The 18,369-nt window shown below is 42.3% G+C and overlaps 1 protein-coding gene across 6 annotated transcripts in view; it reads left to right on the top strand.

The window, feature by feature from the left end:
• The window catches only part of SDK1 (sidekick cell adhesion molecule 1), a 385,608-nt gene that overhangs the window by 291,238 nt on the left and 76,001 nt on the right, over window positions 1–18,369 (top strand). For all 6 annotated transcript variants that reach the window (XM_039732208.1, XM_039732207.1, XM_039732210.1 and 3 more), the window contains 5 exons: window positions 7,173–7,282; window positions 9,684–9,834; window positions 11,661–11,898; window positions 17,680–17,795; window positions 18,061–18,250. In XM_039732208.1, the coding sequence (XP_039588142.1) occupies window positions 7,173–7,282; window positions 9,684–9,834; window positions 11,661–11,898; window positions 17,680–17,795; window positions 18,061–18,250 (805 nt within the window). The remainder of the gene's footprint in view (window positions 1–7,172; window positions 7,283–9,683; window positions 9,835–11,660; window positions 11,899–17,679; window positions 17,796–18,060; window positions 18,251–18,369) is intronic.

The raw sequence follows: 18,369 nt of genomic DNA, 5'->3' as shown, positions 1-18,369 counted from the left end.
GGGGTTAAAATGAGCCTAACTAATTAATTCCTTTTGGGGTTTCAGTTTTTAGTTAACTTTGGAGCAGAGCTCTGCTATAAATGCTGGAGTTGCTGTGCAGGGGGTTCTGGGAAGGTTGGGATGCAGGGAAGTTTGAGAGGCTCAGTTCAGAAATGTCTGTGTCAGCCAGGGAGAAAAGGGTCAGATGAATGCTGGGACTTCTGTTCAGAAGAACAACAGAAAAAAGTGATATATAATATATATGTGTGTATATATATGTATGTGAGAATGCTTATCCTTCAAATAATTCACATGGGGTTTTGTTTGTGTTCAGAAGAGCACCAGATACACATAAACAGCACACACAGCAGAGCTTTAGTGCATCCTTCTATTTTGAAAAGGATTTGAAATTTGTGTTTTGGTTCTGTCAGGTGTCTTTTCAAAAGTTTGGAATTATTATCTCATAGATTCAGAAGTATAGGAAGAATTGCACCAAACATAAATATACCATTATTCATGAGATTGAGTGTATTTTTCTATCTTGTAATGGAATATATCAAGGTTTTCTATCCAGGCCTCTAGATATGAATAGGATGAATTCTCTTCTCCATCAGCTTTAAACAATATCCCTCTTTTTGCCGTCATTATGCCTTGGAGGAGTTATGTATTCCTCATTTGTTCTCCTGACAGATGAGCTTTGCTTCTTCCTTTCCTCCCACAGGTCTTTATAAATACTATAATCTGTTTTTAAGACCAAATGTTGGACTTCTTAAATCACCATCACCACTTAGACATGTTGATACAATCACTTCACTTGGTAATGAGATTGTTGTGAACAAGTTGGTACATTTTGTGCCATTTATATACACATTATGGCATATTACAGAATTAAACACTAAAATCCAATAATATGGTGGCTTAGCACATTCTGAGGAGCATTTTCCTGCTGGAACACTGCATTGATATTGGTAGGAATTTGTTAATTCAGTGAGTTACAGAATGCTGCTGAAGTGAAGCAAATTTGAATGCTTTAAAACTGCAGTGATAATTACCATGAAGTTCATCTTCATCCTTGAAGAGCCCTGGGTACAAACAGTTGTTTGAACAGTCCTTGGTGTGCAGGGAGGGTCTTTCTTGTTCACAAACCCTCACCAACATCTCATGCATCACTAGAAAAGTCCAGGGGTTTTTGGTTCTGGTGGATCCAGGAATTATTTACTCCTTTTGGGGAAGGAGCACAGCCAAGTCCTTGAGGAATCTGGGCAGTCCGTTTAACCACAGCAACCCTACAAACTTCTGCTGCATCACACCTCACTGCTCAGCTTCAGCACAACAAAAAATGTTGCTCCTAGTGGATTTCAGGAAGAAATAAAAACTCTTGCTCACCTGATTAATGAAAATCAGTTCAGGTATGCAGTGAAATTGGTGAGTCCTCAAGGATATAGCAAATCCTGTTTCCAGGATGACAGCTGCATATAATCCTTTGTTCACAGCCCCTTTCTGCCAGCACTCCTCTCAAACTCTTTCTCTCTGAAAGTGCAATTTCACAGCACTTTTAGCCAATCTAAAGCAGAGCCCTGGTTGTCCTGCTCCTGTTCCCTCTCCCCATCCCACTTACCAAGACTTTTCCTCCTCCTGCCTTCTATGTGTGCTGACAGAGGATCAGACCCGGAGCTGCTGCAAGCTTTGATCCAGCCAAGAACAAATGATTTTCAGACAGGTCAACTCTGCACAGGCTGTGTGTGATCAGAACATCATTGTGAGGGGAGGGGGTGTGAACATGGCACTGGGAGCAGAGATAAGGGCAGGAATGCCTCTGTCTCCACTTGGATCTAAACTGCCTTGGACCTGTCCACCTTTCAAAGAGCTTTTGCAAAATGGTTTTTTGCTGCCAGTGCCACCAGTGTCCATTTCTGCCTTTGATGTGGTCTGTTCTCAGCTGGGATTTGTCCATGCTGGGGTTCAGGCTGGTGTTGCAATATCTGTATTTTAGCACAGACAACCATAGTTGCTCCTTAGGGCTGTGTTGGATTGAAGGGCTGTGGTTGTACAATATTGGAATGGAGGGAGGGGTTTTGTCCTTCTGGATCTTTCATTCACTGACCCATGTACAGCTTTTAATAGCAGTGTTAAGTATTTCATGCCTTGGCATTAAATTAAAAGCCACTTAAGGGTGGTTTTGCACACTCTGATTTTAAAGCTGATGGTATTGCCAAGGGACAGGATGACATTCAGCTATAAAACACTGATCTGTGATTTGGGCTCTTCATCTGTGTCCCTCCCACCCTGTAAGCTGGGCAACACCTTGTTTTGGACATCCCTGACAATTCTGACTCTTCTCTTCCATCTCCATTGGGGATTTACCTTTCACTCTCAATGTCTGTCCTTACAGACAAAATGCAGCTGTTTTGTATTCACAATCACAACCAACCTGCCACCAACGTGTTTTTCTTCTTTGTTCCTTTATTTGGCAGAAAGCTTCCTTGGTGAGGGCAGGTCTAGAAAATGTTCCAAGTGCTCCAGTTTGGCTGAAAGCCATTTTTGAAGTCTGATACTTCATGAACAATTTGGATGAGAAACACAGCTGGGAATTCCAGCTGACGTGAAATTTTTGTGCATCTGGCCTTGGTTTCTGCTTTTTGTTCCTGGGTGTAAATTCATGGGAGCCACTGTGGAACTAATTCTCAATTATGTCAATGAGCATGAGAGGAGATCAAGTCTTTAAGAGTTTAGTGTTGGTAGATACTGAAATATCAAGCGTTAAAAATCCCATTTCTGTGTTTTTAGTGAAGGTACATTCTGTACTTTTGAAGGGATTTTTTTAAAAATCACTAGATTGTTTCTTTTCCATCATTTTATCTAGACTCAGGCCTGGAGGAAACTGGATTTCCAAACAGAGAAATACAAAAATGTACCAATGCTGTTTAAAAAATACTTCTAACGTTTTTAAATATATTACATAGAGTATAAATTAAAGGGATGAGGCTCAAATGCCGTGTAAAGGTTCCACTGGCACTTGTTCAGAGGGACCAGCAGTCCCCCTGCCTTGTGGCATTGACACTCACAGGTAACTTGTTCCTCCACAAAGAATTTCAGTAAATCCTTCCAGCCATCCTGTCCTCTCAGATGCGGTTAGAGCATATATTGTGGACTCTTTTTTTGGACAATTTTCAGCCAAGCATGACTACAAATCCCTGCTGGTGTTCATGTAGTTTCATGTTTGCACTCAAGCAGTTGCAATCCAGTCTCTTGGTTTTTTTGTGTTGGATTTTTCCTGGGTTTTTGTTTGTTTTTTTTTTCCAGGAAAAATGTGTCTAAATTGATCATGGAATGGTTTGGGTTGGAAGGGACCTTGAGGATCACCCATTTTCAACCCACTCTTGGTGGGTGCTCAGTACACACCATCAAGCTGATTACAGAATCTGGGTAACTTCTGCCCAGTCAGGTGTGCTTTTCTGGTGATTAACTTTATTTGCAGGCAGCACAAGACCTGCAGAATGGCTGAAAGCTGTTTCTGAAGAGGCACCGCATTTCCTGGAGCCATGAGTGTATGGGCTATTATAGAGAGCTTTTGCTTAAAGCCTTTCTGCTGTTTTTAGAAAGATTTTTGTGTGAATGTCATGGTGAGCAGGAGCAGACTTTCAAAGTGGTAAAACCTTTAAAGTATTATCTCTGTGTTGCCTTCTAAAGCTGTGAGTTGGGAAAGAAGTTGCAACTTTACCCATGAATTTGTGTGGTTTTGTGGGTGAAGCCAGTGACCCAGATAGGATTCATCCATTGCACCAGGTGATTCTCTGGGTGTCGTTTTCACTTCAGAGCTGGTAAATAAAGTGTCTGAAATTCTGACAGTTTTATGCCCTTGACAATCTCTAAATCAAAAATGGCTGAATCGATGTAAGGATTTAGTAAGAAAAAAAATTGCACCTGGGCTGACATCCCCTGAACCGAATTTCTCCCAAAGCGATTTCAAATGTGTGAGTTATGGACCTCTAAAACGAAAACTCTGGCACATCTTGAACTATAGCAGGACAAGGGCTACCTCTGTAATGTGCAGAAACATTGTGTTCTCCTTTCCTGCAGTCAGTACTTCGTAACTGAAGTTTTGGGGGCGTTTCTGTCTTATACACATTATGTTTTCATGCCAGATTTTAATGTTTTGGGTCTCCTTTTTAAAGTCAGAATTCTGCAACTTTGCTTATGCAGTGCATTCCACCAGAAAACGTTGAGTCATTTTATAAAATATGTAACATTTTTCCTTTTAAGAAATGGAGAAACTAATGCATGGGGAAGTAAAAGGTTCTGACATCACTCCCAATATTGTTTTACACTGTCTCATTTCTGCAATAATGAAGGAATGTGGCCTTTTATTGGATGTATTGCCTTGGGAGCAGCTGAGGGATGGCAATGAATATGTGCTGAGCATGATGGGTGATGGTTACTGAGCATTCTGTGAAGTGTCTCAGGGGACAGAGGTGTTTTTATTGTGGCAGTGCTGGGATCCCTGAGGGCTGTGGCCCCGTGGCACAGGGAATTGGTGCAGAGTGTGTTCCTCGAGGAGTTTTTCTGCTGATGGCAACAGAAGAGCAGCTGGTGCCTCATCTGCCTCCCAAAACAAAGCACCCACGAGCTTGTGTGATCTGTCAACAAACACCATCCTGCTCTGAAGTGTGCATACACTGTTATCCAAAAAAACAGCTACAAGAAAGAAAAGCCTTTAACTTCACTTGATGTTCTGCAGAGCGGCTCAGAGTGGGCTCTCCTGCCCCTCAAAGGACTCTTTTATCCCAACCACTGCCCGTGGTTCTTTCTGCCCCGTGGGAATCCCTTTGTACTCTGATTCTTGAAACTGATAAGTTTCCTCTGATCTGACATCAGAGTGTTTCGGCAAAAATAGTTTTCTTTTCCTTCCACAGCCTGAAACTTGGAATCTGCTATAGATTTTGGGGAAGTTAAAAATATAAAGTCCATCACCGAAGGTTTTCTTCTAAGGCTCACTTCTGAGAATACACACATATATATATTAAATAAATAAATGAAATTTCTTCTGAGCAACACGGACCTAGTACAAGATCCTTGATATTTCCACCTTTGCAGCCCACCAGAAAATGTCTCACAGAGGCAATGTCAGCCCTGCTGGGCCATGTGGTCCTTAATGTGTATTAATGACCTGCCTGCTCTGCACAGCAATTACAACCTGTGGGCCCTATTTTTTTTTTCTCATTATTTTGTTAGGTAAGAAATATTTTAAAAAGCTCTTACTGCTCTTAGAATACAAAAAAGACAACTTAGTCACCACTGGAGATTATTTGCAGCCTCCAGAGCACTGTGGATTGTTGCTATACAATTACTGCAGCACTTGGAGGTGATGCTGTTACGTGCAAAATTTGCAAAAATAAGCATTTACTATAGACTTCCTACAGTATTAAAAGTGTTCTCTGTTTCCTTGACTGAAATCAACACTCTCATCCTTTCTTTGTTTGTGTAGGGCTTTCTTTTCTTTTAAATCTCTTTATCAACTCTTTGTTCTGCCGGTTCAGTTTAGGGATGTTCTGTTTTACCATGCAGATCCACCTCAATTTGTTTCCCTTCAGCTTCCACATCCATGGGCTTCACTACAATTTATGGAGCTTGGTTAGGACTGGGAATTTTAAAAGGTCCATAATTTTCACTACCATCTATTTTATATGTTGTTTAGTCTATGGCAGTGACCTTGATCCCCCAACAAGTCTGAAAGGCCCATCAAGACCTGTCCAGCCACATCCTCCATGGAATCAGTGTTCTGCTGGGAAGATCAGACAGGCTTCTTTCCACAGTGCAATGCAGAACTTACTTCTCTGGCCTAATTTTCTTTGTGTCATTTCTTCATGCACAAACATAAATATGCAGCACATCAAGTCCTGGGTGAGCAAAGAACTAAAACATCTATAAATAAATCAGGCTGCTTCTTCTGAAGGGAAAAAAAAAAAAGAAAAGAGTGAATGAAACCTAATTTTCTATTTGAAGTACTCGGGGTATGTGAGATACTTGGGGCTGTGGCGCCTGTCGAGTGTTTGACAGCATCTGTGGCTGTAACTGGTACACAGAACTTGCAAGGGATCTGTTTAAAAAAGATTAAAGGAAATGGCTCTTTACACAGTGGGTTGCGAGCTTCTGGAATGTGTTGCCACAGCAGCCTGTGGGAGTAGATAGTGTCAGTAGGTTAAAAAGGGATAAGGTGTCTTTGTGGATGTTAAGTCTGTGAATAGACACTGAAGGGAAAAGCTGCCCAGGGACCCTCTAGCACCTTTCAGCCCCTGACTGTGGATACCAGGGCAAGGGAATTGGGCTGCACTTTGCCTGAACTCCCCTGGGTTTCAGCACCTGTAAATCTCCAGAGTGAAGCCCAGCCATCCAGCCCTTCTCTTCTCCCCTTCTCCACGCTCCTCCCATGGCTCCAGCACAGCCCTGCCCATGCATGCTGCATCTTCCAGGTCAGGCTCTGGCCTCTCTCATTCCCTGTTGGTTTCCTTTTAAGTCCTGATTCATCTTCATTTAATCTCCAGAAAGCTGCATAGAAAGCAATGCGCAATTCTCATTGGTGTGTAGTCCCTTCTAACTCTGCTGTGGCTGAAGGCCCGTGTTGGGCAACATGTTTTGATTAATTACTACAAAGGGTTGCTCATGGAAAAGTCTGGTCTAAGTGCAGAGCAGCAGATGAGGTTAAAACACTTTTGTTCTTTGACTTTGTTCTTGTTTCTCTGTCTTCATTTCCATGGCATTTTGCCTCCATTGAGACTTACTTAGTATGCATCGGTTCCTGCGAGTTATTATCAAGGCTATTTTTCATTCTCTTATATTACTACTTGATACTTTTGTATTGTGGCAGGAAGATTGAACAGGGTATTATTGCTCTCATGGTGTTTTTTCTGGAATGGATCTTATCACAGGATCCAGTGAAATCCCATCACGTACAAGGAGACTTGGCTAACTTGGCTGGGTTTTCTCTTTACAAATAACTAGTCATATAAAAATTAGTATTAACTGAAAAATGTGTTTAACAGCATTTGTGCTTTCACTGCTGTGATGGCACACATTGTAAAAGAGGTTATATATGTTTATTTGTAAAAGAGGTTATACATATTTATTTATAGATATATTTAGATAGATATATATATAACCTACTTTATATTCCTTCTAACCTCTCCCTTGTGCAGGTTGGTGTGCTGGGTGATGAAGAAGAATGGGTGACTCTTCATGAGGTGGAGAATGAACCTGATGCTCAGATGCTGGAGGTACCAAACCTCACTCCTTATACTCATTACAGGTAAGAACAGCAGGTAATTATAGTAGCAGCATGAAACAGCTTTACTATTCAGAAACATCTTGCTGAGTTTTATAATCTGAACAAAAGGGAAAAGCTTTGCTGTTTTCATAGGTTATACTTAAAATTACCGATCTAATATTGTCAATGGTAATTCACATAAAATCCAGTTGATAACATTGAGAAGGAAATTCTAGTGCTCAGTGAGATGCTTTTACAAGTAACTGCTATCCTTTGACTTCCCTCCCTGAAGAGAGCACCAGTGGAACATCAGCCAGTGACAAATCAATCATAGTTAAACTGGTGCAAACCTGTAATTACATATTTGCATCAGCTTAAACATCTCTTCATTGATTTAACTTAATTTGGTAACATTAGTTAGATGAAACCTTTGTTTATAGGAGTTTACCAAGTTAAGCTTAATAGATATAAGCAATGCCTAAACTGATTGAGGTGACTCTGCATTGTGGGTGCACCCCAGTTAAACGAGATTGATTTTTAAATCAATCCAATCCAACTGATGCTGTGGTATAGACAAGACTAGAGAATTTGAGGTACTCAGCCCTAATGAAAAATACTTTCATGATCCAGCTTGCTAATGTAGAGGCTGGTGGAAAGGAAATCCAGTGGCAAGTGTTAAATCAGCACTCTAGAAACTTGTCCATTTTGTGCTGGCTGAAGGGGCTATTAACTAACCCATGTGCTGTTGTAAGCCAGGAGTAGGTGCAACCAAGGAGAGCTCATGTAATTTACAACTGACTCAGTGCTGGCATGTAATTTTCCTCACTTGGTCACAAACCTAGGAACATACTGAATTTCTCACTAACCCTCCACTGAAGTGTTTTAAACCTCATCTTCCAGAGCTAAACGTTTTACTGAAAGGTCTTTGAAAATTTTTTTGAACTTAAGTAGAGATTTCTGGTGCAGAGGTTTCGGAAAATTATCTTCAGGTTAAGAGGATTTTGCTCTCCTTATAAAGACAGATCCTAAAGCTGAGAAGGCAGGGGTGAGCAAGAAAGTGCAGGTTGTGCCACAGTTCAGCCTTCACTGTCCATGAAGAATAAGGAAGACTTGCACACCCAGACAGGTGCATGGAGAAACATTTTTGGGATAGCAAATAACAAAGAATATGAAAAATTTGGGCTGATTGTTTTTTCCCAGTTGTTAAACTTTTTGGTTTATTTTATTCTTACATCTCATTTTTCTCTTGTATTCATTAAATTCTAGAATGGTCCCACTTATGCTGGAATCTTTCACACATCCACTTCCCTTTGACTTTTTTTCATTTCAAGGCAGCTCCTTGAATTTTGCCTATTTTTTGTCTCTCCTGCGTGCGCAGATGGGAACTTTTATCAGTTTTGCTTCAGTCTTGACCAATTTTATACAAATTTTTGAAACCTAGAAAGCTGTTGCCAATTGGATTTGTTGTCCCCTGATCAGCTTCAGTCATTGCTCACTGAGGAAATGCATGGTGAGAGCTGATTATCAGAGCACATCTTTACAGGTCATTCTTCTTTCCTATGCTTTGGGCCAGTGTTTGAGGGTGAAATCAGGACAGTATTTGTTTAATGTGTTTCCTTGAGTACACTTTGAAGGGAGATCAGAGCAGGTAAATAAACACTGCTGTGTTGACTGCCTCATCCTTTTCCCAAGCTCAGTCATTAGGTCCAAAAATTAAGGGTTTAATGCGAGCAGGTCACGTATTTATGTGCAAGTGTTGGGTGCTTCCAGTTGCTTGTGATGGGTGAGAGTATCTGAAATATACAGCACATTTTAATTATGTGGTGCTCCTTGTAAAAAAAAAGATTTCCCTAAATCTTTTGTGACCCAATAAGGATTTCTATTGTAGAAGAGATGGTTTCAAGCAGACAGGGTATTTTTTAAAGATGCATATCCATATTAAATAACTTAATCTTTCTTGTGCAGGAAGGCTGAAAATGCAGCACAGGGATAAATCAGCCTCTTTCAACGCGTAATTGAGGGGAAATGTTATCACCAGTATATTTTTTATATTGACAGGGAATGAGACTATCCGAAGTTTGATATTTTAATACCTTTCTGAATGTATTGTATGAGCATCACCAGAGAAAATCACTTACTGCCAGCATAAGCTCATCAGGCTTGGTATAATTAACATAAATTTCTCACACAAATACCTAAGTTTCTAATAGACCCTAAGCTAATCTCATTTTCATTTTTTAAATACCTGAGAGGATCTGAAAGCAGTTACCATCAAGCATTCAGCAGTGAATACAAAGGGGACCCGCGTGCGGCGACCTTTGCGGAACGTTTCGAAAGCCGCTAATTCCTATTTTTCCACCCGTCCTCCCGCCCTGGAGAAGCCAGGGAGCATTCCCCAAGCCCTGACAGCAGCACTCAGTGCCTTTTTCCCCCCTTGCTGCAGGTTCCGGATGCGGCAGGTGAACGTGGTGGGCCCCAGCCCCCTGAGCCAACCCTCACGGGTCATCCAGACCCTGCAGGCCCCGCCGGACGTGGCCCCCGGCAGCGTCACCGTGCGCACGGCCAGCGAGACCAGCCTGTGGCTGCGATGGGTGGTGAGCACCTCGAGGGACATGGGGATGGGGATGGGGATGGGGCTGCTCCCCCAGGGCCAGGGCAGCCCTCCCAAAGCGCCACCTCCTCCTCATGGCGCTCAGCGCAGAGGAGTAACAGCCAAATTGTTTCCTTTTCCAGACTAGTCGGAAATCTGAGCCTTGCCTTAAGTGCCTTATTAATCAAATAAATTGCCTACTGCCACTGTTTCTGCCACTTCATCAGGGGAATGTGGCTGTGTGTAAAAACTTGGCTTTGAGGAGCTCCAGGACCACAGTCTGGGTCAACACATGGGGCAGGAATGGGGCACTTGAGCCAATTTTCTGCTTTTCAGGGCTTGGTTGCTTTCTCTGTACAAAACGGTCCCCAGAAGGTGCACCCCACCATGGGAAGCATCCTGTGGTTCTCAGAGCTGTGGTGCAGCAGCAGCGAGGCTGACACTCCTGTGGGAAGATTAGATTTAGCTGAATCGGTGTGGAATTACATGCTAAAATGCAGAGATAAATGATTAATTGCAAAGATGTGGCAATTGCTGACATCGCTGTGCCCCTTTGCCCATCTCAGTTACCTGCAGAGTTGCCACGTTGGGATTTACTTGGCAATTAACCTGCTCCAGAATGGTTTTTCTTCACCCCTGTTAGGCAGAGTTTTCCACCGGGGTTACTGTGGTGTGAAGTTGATGAAGCACAGGTTTCCTTTTGCCCAAATGTTAGCTTTTCCATGCATAAACTCATTATGGCTGGAAGTCAAAATCAGGCTGGGAACAAGAGGGTTTTTCTCCTGTTGGAAAGGAATAATTCCACTTTCTCAACAGGGTACTGCACTTAATGCTGAACCTTGCCAGACCAAAACCTGAAGCTTGAAAGTGTTGCCTCACTACCCACAGAAGAGCCATTGCAGTCCTTTGAGAGGCCACACACAACTCTGTCATGGCTTTTCTGTGTGAATATCATGCCCATGTTGGGACTGTATCCAGACCTACATATCTTCCACCAAAATTAACTCTAGGTTGTTTTAAGAGCCTATAAAACATTAAGATTGAGCTGCCTGAAAGCCTGTTTTTCTTTGAGTCAAACTGCAGGGTTCAGGAGAAGCAACAGCCACAACTAAAAATGACCTGATAAATGCTTTTCATGCTTAATAACATCAATATTTGAAAGTGTTTAATGTCTTTTATTTCAAGACCTGCAGGTGAATCTGTTTTCCCCTGGGAGCTGGGGATTCCTCCCTTCCTGCAGAATGAGGGTCACGCTTCTAGCCCTGCGTGCCTGCGGGGTAGAGTCTTCTAAGCTGTGAAATGTTAATGTGTATCCAGCTTTCCCAGTGAATCAGAACTGAATCTCAGCCATCCGTGGCATCGCGTAGTTAGTTTTACAGCAGAAAAACTCCAAACTTTATGAAGTAGGCTAATTATTTCATATTTTAATCTCTGAAATTGCTTGGGGAGTTAGAATACTAGAATGAATCTCTGCTGATAAATGAGTAGGCAGAGAGTCAGTAAAAAAAAGTTTAAAATGTACGATAAATGAATTTGTCACATGCTTCAGCAATTTATCATTCATTTCCATAATTAATCACAAAGCTCTGAAATATACTGTATTCATATCATCTCTGATGATACACCCACAACAAAGGGCTTGGTTTTGTGAGCAAACCTACTTGGCTCAAAACTAAGGTAAAAAATCAAAAGAAAAATCCCAGGCAGCACAGAAACCTAGAGATCACGAACCATAAACCAGAAAATCAACCTCTTGATCATTTTTGCCTTGCTGTGGCCTGCACACGGGTTCGGGCTGACGGGAGCGTTGTGTTTCCCTGTCACCCGCAGCCGCTGCCTGACACGCAGTACAACGGGAACCCCGAGTCGGTGGGGTACAGGGTCAGGGCGTGGCGCGTGGATCTGCCAGCCCCAGCCCTGCTGAAGGTCCTCGCCGACCGCCTGGCGCGGGAGTGCACGCTGGAGGAGCTGCAGGAGTGGACGGAGTACGAGCTGCAGATCCAGGCCTTCAACGCCATCGGGGCAGGGCCCTGGAGCGAGCCCGTCAGAGGCCGGACACGGGAGTCGGGTGAGTCCGAGCACCAGAAAACCCAGGGAATCCACCACTTTCTGCCCGTTTAGTCACATTTGAATTTTTTAGTTTGGTGTTTCGATGTTGGGTGGGGATTTTTTTGCTTGCTGAGCCGTGAAATCTGAAATTAAGTTTTGAAAAACGATCTTGAGATGCACTGCAGGCAGGAAGATGTACAGACATTTGAAGGCTTGTTTCTTTTATTTTATTCCTACTTTGCTTTCATGCACAAACCTTCAGGTTTTTTATCTAAAGCAAACAAAACAACCTCTCCCCATCTCTGCCCCAGTGTGGATAGCACAAGGAGAAGCTCGGATAAAGACTTTTCTGGCTGAGATACTCTCTCATGCCTCCTCTTCTTCCCCAGTACCCTATTTCCCCTAATCCTTCCCTTTTCTCCGTCTGCTTCTAGCCTGAGGCACATTTTCTCACAGCTGTGGTTACCTGAAATTTCATTTCAAGCCCCAAATAATTCTAAAAGGGCACAAGTCACATTAGAGAGCTGATTACACAGAGAGAAATAAAATAATTACCTGAGCTTCTGATGGCACGTTTTCAAACCTGCCTTCCAAAATTGTGTGTACAAGGTTGTGTAGACATAACCTGCTCACAGACCTGAAGCAGCAGGGCTGTATTGTTGAGCTGAATTGTCCAGGCAAGCACAGAGACTTCAAATATCAGAAGGAAGCTGTCACTCTCAGGCAACAGTAAATTACTGTTAGCTCAGGAGAGCAGCGAAGGCAGATGTTGAAAAGCTGCTCTCTAGCTGTTGACTTCCCCAAAACTTATTTCCAGACCTACCCTGCATACATCTGGGAAATGAAAAGTTATGTTGCAAGTTAGCAACAAAGTTGGCGACATGAGCAGTTTAAAAGTTTAATAATAAATCTGTTTGTGACACTTATTTTTGCAAGGTTCAGTGCTGATTTTTCCCCCAGTTTTTTTCTTTTTTTTGCAAATTTCCTTTGCTAAAGAAGTTTTGGGATTTAATCCAGTGCATGCCTGATGTGAGCATGTCTGTGCCCTGTGTACCACGCAGTGTCCCGTGGTGGGAAGCGAGACCAGGCACAGCAGGGTTTGGTCTGCTGGTTCGGATAACTCTGCTTTGAACTAGCCAGGGAGAAAGCTAAACAAAGTCATCCCCCTCCACTGAAGTGTTGCTCTTTGGGAAGGAGTAATTGGAAAGCGATTGCCAGAGGTATTTTAAAGAAGGCTTGTGCTGGAGTTAGAGATAGCACGACCCAGACAAAGCAGTTCTGTATCGTAATAAAAAGATATCACATCCTCCACTTTCGCCTCTCTGCTGCTCTTCAAACACTTCTTTTGAAATGTAGTAAATACTAAGATTAAGTCATTTCATAAAACCTTAGGATTGCAGAGCTCTTGCTCAGCATCTAAAGATCAGAGGTTACGTGTGGATCTGGCATTTTCTCTGGGAGTATTAAGAGAAGGTTGACTTGAAACTGATTGTGGGAGGCACGCAGAACCCAGGATCAAAATAACACAAAGCTGTGATCTAGGCCGTAAGGACTCGTTTGGTTTTTTCCATGTGTTTGCTTTGATACTGACATCTGATTTCTTGCATAGAGCAAGTCAGGGTTCAGACTTTTGGCTGTATCTTCTTAGATTTCGAATATACAAGATGTGCTGGCTTAGCAGCAAACTGTATGAAAGCACTTCAGGGAATCTGGAATTAACCTGTATGCACAGTCAAATGGGGTTAAAATGCAAATAAAAGCTATTTAAAGCCGGAGAGAAAGGTCAAAGCACTTTTAGGTCTGTCTTTGGAACTATAAGAAAAATTCTATTTATCGCTTATGTTCTCCAAGCGCTTCAAAATATTTTTTTTTCCGTTTTTTAGATACAGAGTCTTAGGGAAGTTGGTTTGCTGGTGCTGGGGGTTGTAAACATCCCACACAGCTGGCCAGAGGTGCCTTGGCCAGGATCATGCGGTGCTTCATTGGCACAACTCCTGGTTCCATGTTTTATGCCATCCAAGGAGATAAGGAGTAGAGCCCAGGCACTAAACCAGGTCATGGTATCTGATGGCAGTGCAGCCACTGGAGCCCAAAATCTTTATTGAAAATAAAGCTCTGTTTGCGCATTTGTTTGCTTTAGCTTGTGCAATCACAGCACTGATAGCTGAGCACAAATGCCAACAACAATAGTGGGGCATGTCATTACAAGTACTCACTGGTTTCTGAAGCTCTTGAATATATAAAACAAATCAAACCCGAAGAAACTAGGAGGGAATAATAATGCTGTAGGTTTTGGTAACACTGGTAAACAGTTGGGAATTTCTAAAATGAAAATCTGGGATAGGGTTGCAAGCAGCTGAAGGTGGAGGGAGATGAATTAGGATTTTTAAACAGGACAGGTTCTATCAATCCAAAATGTTTTTGTAATGTTAGAAATTAAATAGCTCATTAAATTTTACAGTGTAAAATAACTGCAGAGTAACAAGCTCAGTTTCCACTCAATAAATTGACAACGACAGTAGGTCCAATATAGAGAAAGCAAGAAATTGCAGAGGCATCTGATGTATTAGAACAACCTTGGCAGGGCTGCTTCTTCTTAGATAGAGACCCTGTTGCTTTCAAAAAAATTCATCTCAGATACACCTAACCCAGTGCCTTAATGGATTTTGTGCTCTTAATATTCAGCTACATGAATGTGTACACTCATCTTACAGGATGAGCTACTGTAGGAGCATGGTCACACATCCATGGCAAGGATCAATCTCCCGGTGCTTGGGAGTCTGACCTTCACAGAGCAGTTACTGTGCTGTGATGGAGCATCTCTTGATAATTCAAATGTGGTCCAGTGTCACTGTGGGAATTTGTACAAGCTGAAGATTTGGCCTGCAGTACCTAATTTTATAGGCAAAGTGGATGTGCGCTGCAGCTATGCTAGTTTTGCCATGAACCTTGCTGGAAATTTGCACTTCTTAGCCAACATCAGAAGTACAATGTGCCACTTTAATTTTTGCTTTCAAAAAGAGTGAGGGATGTGCAGATAAAATGAGCTGCAAAAATGCAGAGAACCACTGCATCCCACTCTCTAGCTTTCTTAGAAACCCAGAATACAGACCAGCTTATTAAAAGCTCCTTTTGGCCCAGTTAGAGACATAAAACGACATAATTTGCTGTACATCAGATGTGGCTGTGTCAGATGTAGAAAGAGGATGCATAATTTTAGATGCCAAAGTGGATAACCTTAAAAACTTGAGCTGTTATTGACATTCCAGTGCAAAGTGCCAGTAACTCTGTGATTTCCTACGTTTGATCTTCTGAAGTGCTCCGTGCTGGCACTTGGCTGGATTAGCTCATCGTTTAGTTTCAGTGTTTCCGGTTCATTTTGTTCATGCTCTGGGACTTTTTTGGACACTGTTGCTCAGCTTCTGAGCTGTTCTTGCAGGTTACTAATGAGAACTCAGCTTTTTGGAGCTTATAACAAAGTCTTCAGTTGCAACAGTTTAAGGAGACCAGCATTAGAGAAGGGAGCTTGCAGAGGAAAGAGGGATTATGTGCCTCACTCACTAATTAGTCTTAGCAAACTATAATTTCTTTGAATCACAGCTTCCTCAGAGAGGAGATGGGTCAGAGAAATGAAGGTTACCTTTCAATTCATTCTTAAAGGGTCAATCAAAGTCTGTTACTTGATAAAAGGCTGGCAACAATAAGATCCATAAAATCACTTGCAGTTCCTGAATTCATATTAGAATCAAATTCTCAACACTCACTCGAGGTGAGGACTGAAGATTTAAAGCTCGCTGAATGAACACAAGGATTTTTACCATTCAAGCAATGGACTTAGATTCCTTTCCAGTGAGAGGGGGCATTCAGCTGCTCTGTCACTGGGAATTGAGAGAGGTCTGAGATAATGAACCTCCTTCTCTCCTTTGTCAGCTGTCCAGTGCCCCACCAGCAGTGGGACCATCCTCACCTCAAAGCCAGGATGCCCTCGGGGCCAGCCCGGGCACAGCCTCTGCCTTCTGTGAATTCAGGAGAGTTCCTGGCTGCTGATCAAAGAGGAAAATAAATATTTGTAAAATAAAGTAACTTTTTCTCTTTTGAAAGGCCTCAAACCAGATAAAACAGAAATAAATGTGGCTGGTGGAAAGGACTTCTTTCCTCTACCCATCGTGGTTCCTTGTGACCCACCTCCACCCTTTCTCTCTCCAGGAGTGATTCATGTGGGAGTAGCTCTTTGTGAAGATCTACAGATAAAGTTATGGCAGCTATCCAAAGACATTCATGGCTCCTGGCAATCTATTTTCCTTTAACATAATTATATCCTTGTGGGGGATAAATCTGGGAGAAGATTTAAAAAAAAAAAGACACTTCAGTGTTGGAGGGGGGAAAAAATTGGATTTCAGTCTGCTGCAGTGTCATTGTGATGGTGCTCTGTTTCTTATGCCCCAAATAATTAGTATCAGGGAAATTGTTTCAGAAATTACTATCTCTGCCGTTAACCTTGAGTGCACAGGGGTGGGGGTACCACATTTTGGGCTTGGGATTTTTCCATTTTTATTAATTCTGGTGTCATACTCATTATCTCATTCATGTTGCTAGGAGCTTCAGGAGCTCGCCTCCAAAACAGCAGATCTGTTCTTTCACTCGGACAGCCAGGAAAGCTTTCCTTTGGCAGAGCTTTGGGCTGCTTTTTGTGATATATTCAGGTCCTAATCAAGCTGTACTGTCCCTAAGTGCTTGTGTAACATAACTTGGTGAATGTTCTCTGGAGGTCTGACAGGTGTATCAGGCTTTAGAAAAGATTGTAGCCTTCAGATGCTGGAAATGCCATGGGGAAAAAATGCAAAAGGGCAGCATAAAATGTGAACTCTTAAAAATAGCCTCACATCCTGCTTGCATAACGTGACATGCTATTAAACTTGCCTACAAAGGGCTGCAGTTGTGTGGTTCTGCAGCACTCTGAGTTTTAATGGCATGGGAAAATGCAAGTTTGCTCTTCTCTGGAGTCAGAGAAAATTACAGTGTTCCTATGCCATCAGTCCTAATGATGTTTGCAGTTTCATGAGAGCCAATTTTGCAACAGAGATGAAATAGACATCTCTCATTGACACCGTATCACTCCCTGAAAACACTCCTGGTGTTAATGCATCCATCTCTAATTGATGTCTTGCAAATGTTGAGCACTATCACATCATCAAAAGGCTGCATAGGTTAAAGAACTTCTTACTGAAGTGGCAGTGCTATCCAGGGGGGGAATTATTGCTAGCTCTAGACAAGATGTTACAATTTCCTTTCAGATAATATAGGAAGCCACAGGGGCATAAAACTTCTTGTTAGAGCAGATCATGCTGTAAGATAAACTCACATTCAGGGAGAGTTCTGGATTTTGGCGTAGGGAATAAAAGATATGGTAAAGAAATACTGTGGGATAGGCTTCTGGAGAAGTCCAGGAATTTAAACTTGGTTCTAATTACTGCAAATATATAGAATTTGAAATTTATTCACAGCTGTCAATATTTACTGTCTGTCTGTAGACACTGATAAGTATTAAATGTTTAGCTCTTTACAAACATTGTCATTTCTGAGATGAACTGGCAAGAAATTGTGAGACAGGCTGAAATATAAAGATGAAGTAGAATGAATACAAGAAGAAAAGGGATTGTCTAAACATATTCCAGCTCTTTTGGGTTCGAATACTCTTCTATGGGACCCTGGAAGACTCCTAGGCAGGTAGGGAGATGGCAAAAAATTATCTGCTATGTCTGACCTATTTCTGATCTTTGGTGATGCTGTGTGGTTCCAGTTCCCTCTGCTCCTCCTGAGAATGTCTCTGCTGAAGCTGTGAGCTCAACCCAGATCCTGCTGACCTGGGCAGCAGTTCCTGAGTCTGAGCAGAATGGTCTCATCCTGGGCTACAAGGTATGCAGCTGGAGTTTCATACTCATTTGACTTTTAGTATATTGCCAGGACATGATTTTGTATTTGTTATTTATTGTTCACTAGCTGGGTATTCTTATTGTTTCAAAGTCAGCTGGAGAAGGTACAGGAAATGTGTTGGCTTTGAAGGGGGTGATTGGTGAATGTTATCTCATTTTATACGAGGTGACAAGGAGGAATCTCCCTCTCTTCAGTCCTCATGCAACAATCTCTTTCCTTCTGTGTCTCATCCACATTTATCCTGCAGATCCTTTACAAAGCAAAGGATTTGGACTCAGAACCCAAGAGCCAAACAGTGAGGGGGAACCACAGCCAGTCAGTGCTGCTCTCAGGCCTGAGGAAATTCGTCCTCTACGAGCTCCAGGTGCTGGCATTCACCCGCATTGGGGATGGGGTCCCCAGCTCCCCACCAGTGACAGAGAGAACCAAGGATGATGGTGAGTTTAAAGGTTGCCAAAATAACCTTCTTATTTGATCCAGCCGTTTAATGCAGACTTCTTCTAGTGGTGCAAGTGTAGGCAATAAATATTTGGATTTTGGGGGGATTTGCCTGTAC

Source organism: Passer montanus, unplaced genomic scaffold (genome assembly GCF_014805655.1).
Source record: "Passer montanus isolate IOZ18808 unplaced genomic scaffold, ASM1480565v1 scaffold8, whole genome shotgun sequence".
NCBI classification, from domain to species: domain Eukaryota; kingdom Metazoa; phylum Chordata; class Aves; order Passeriformes; family Passeridae; genus Passer; species Passer montanus.
This window is presented reverse-complemented; position numbering and strand designations above follow the sequence as displayed.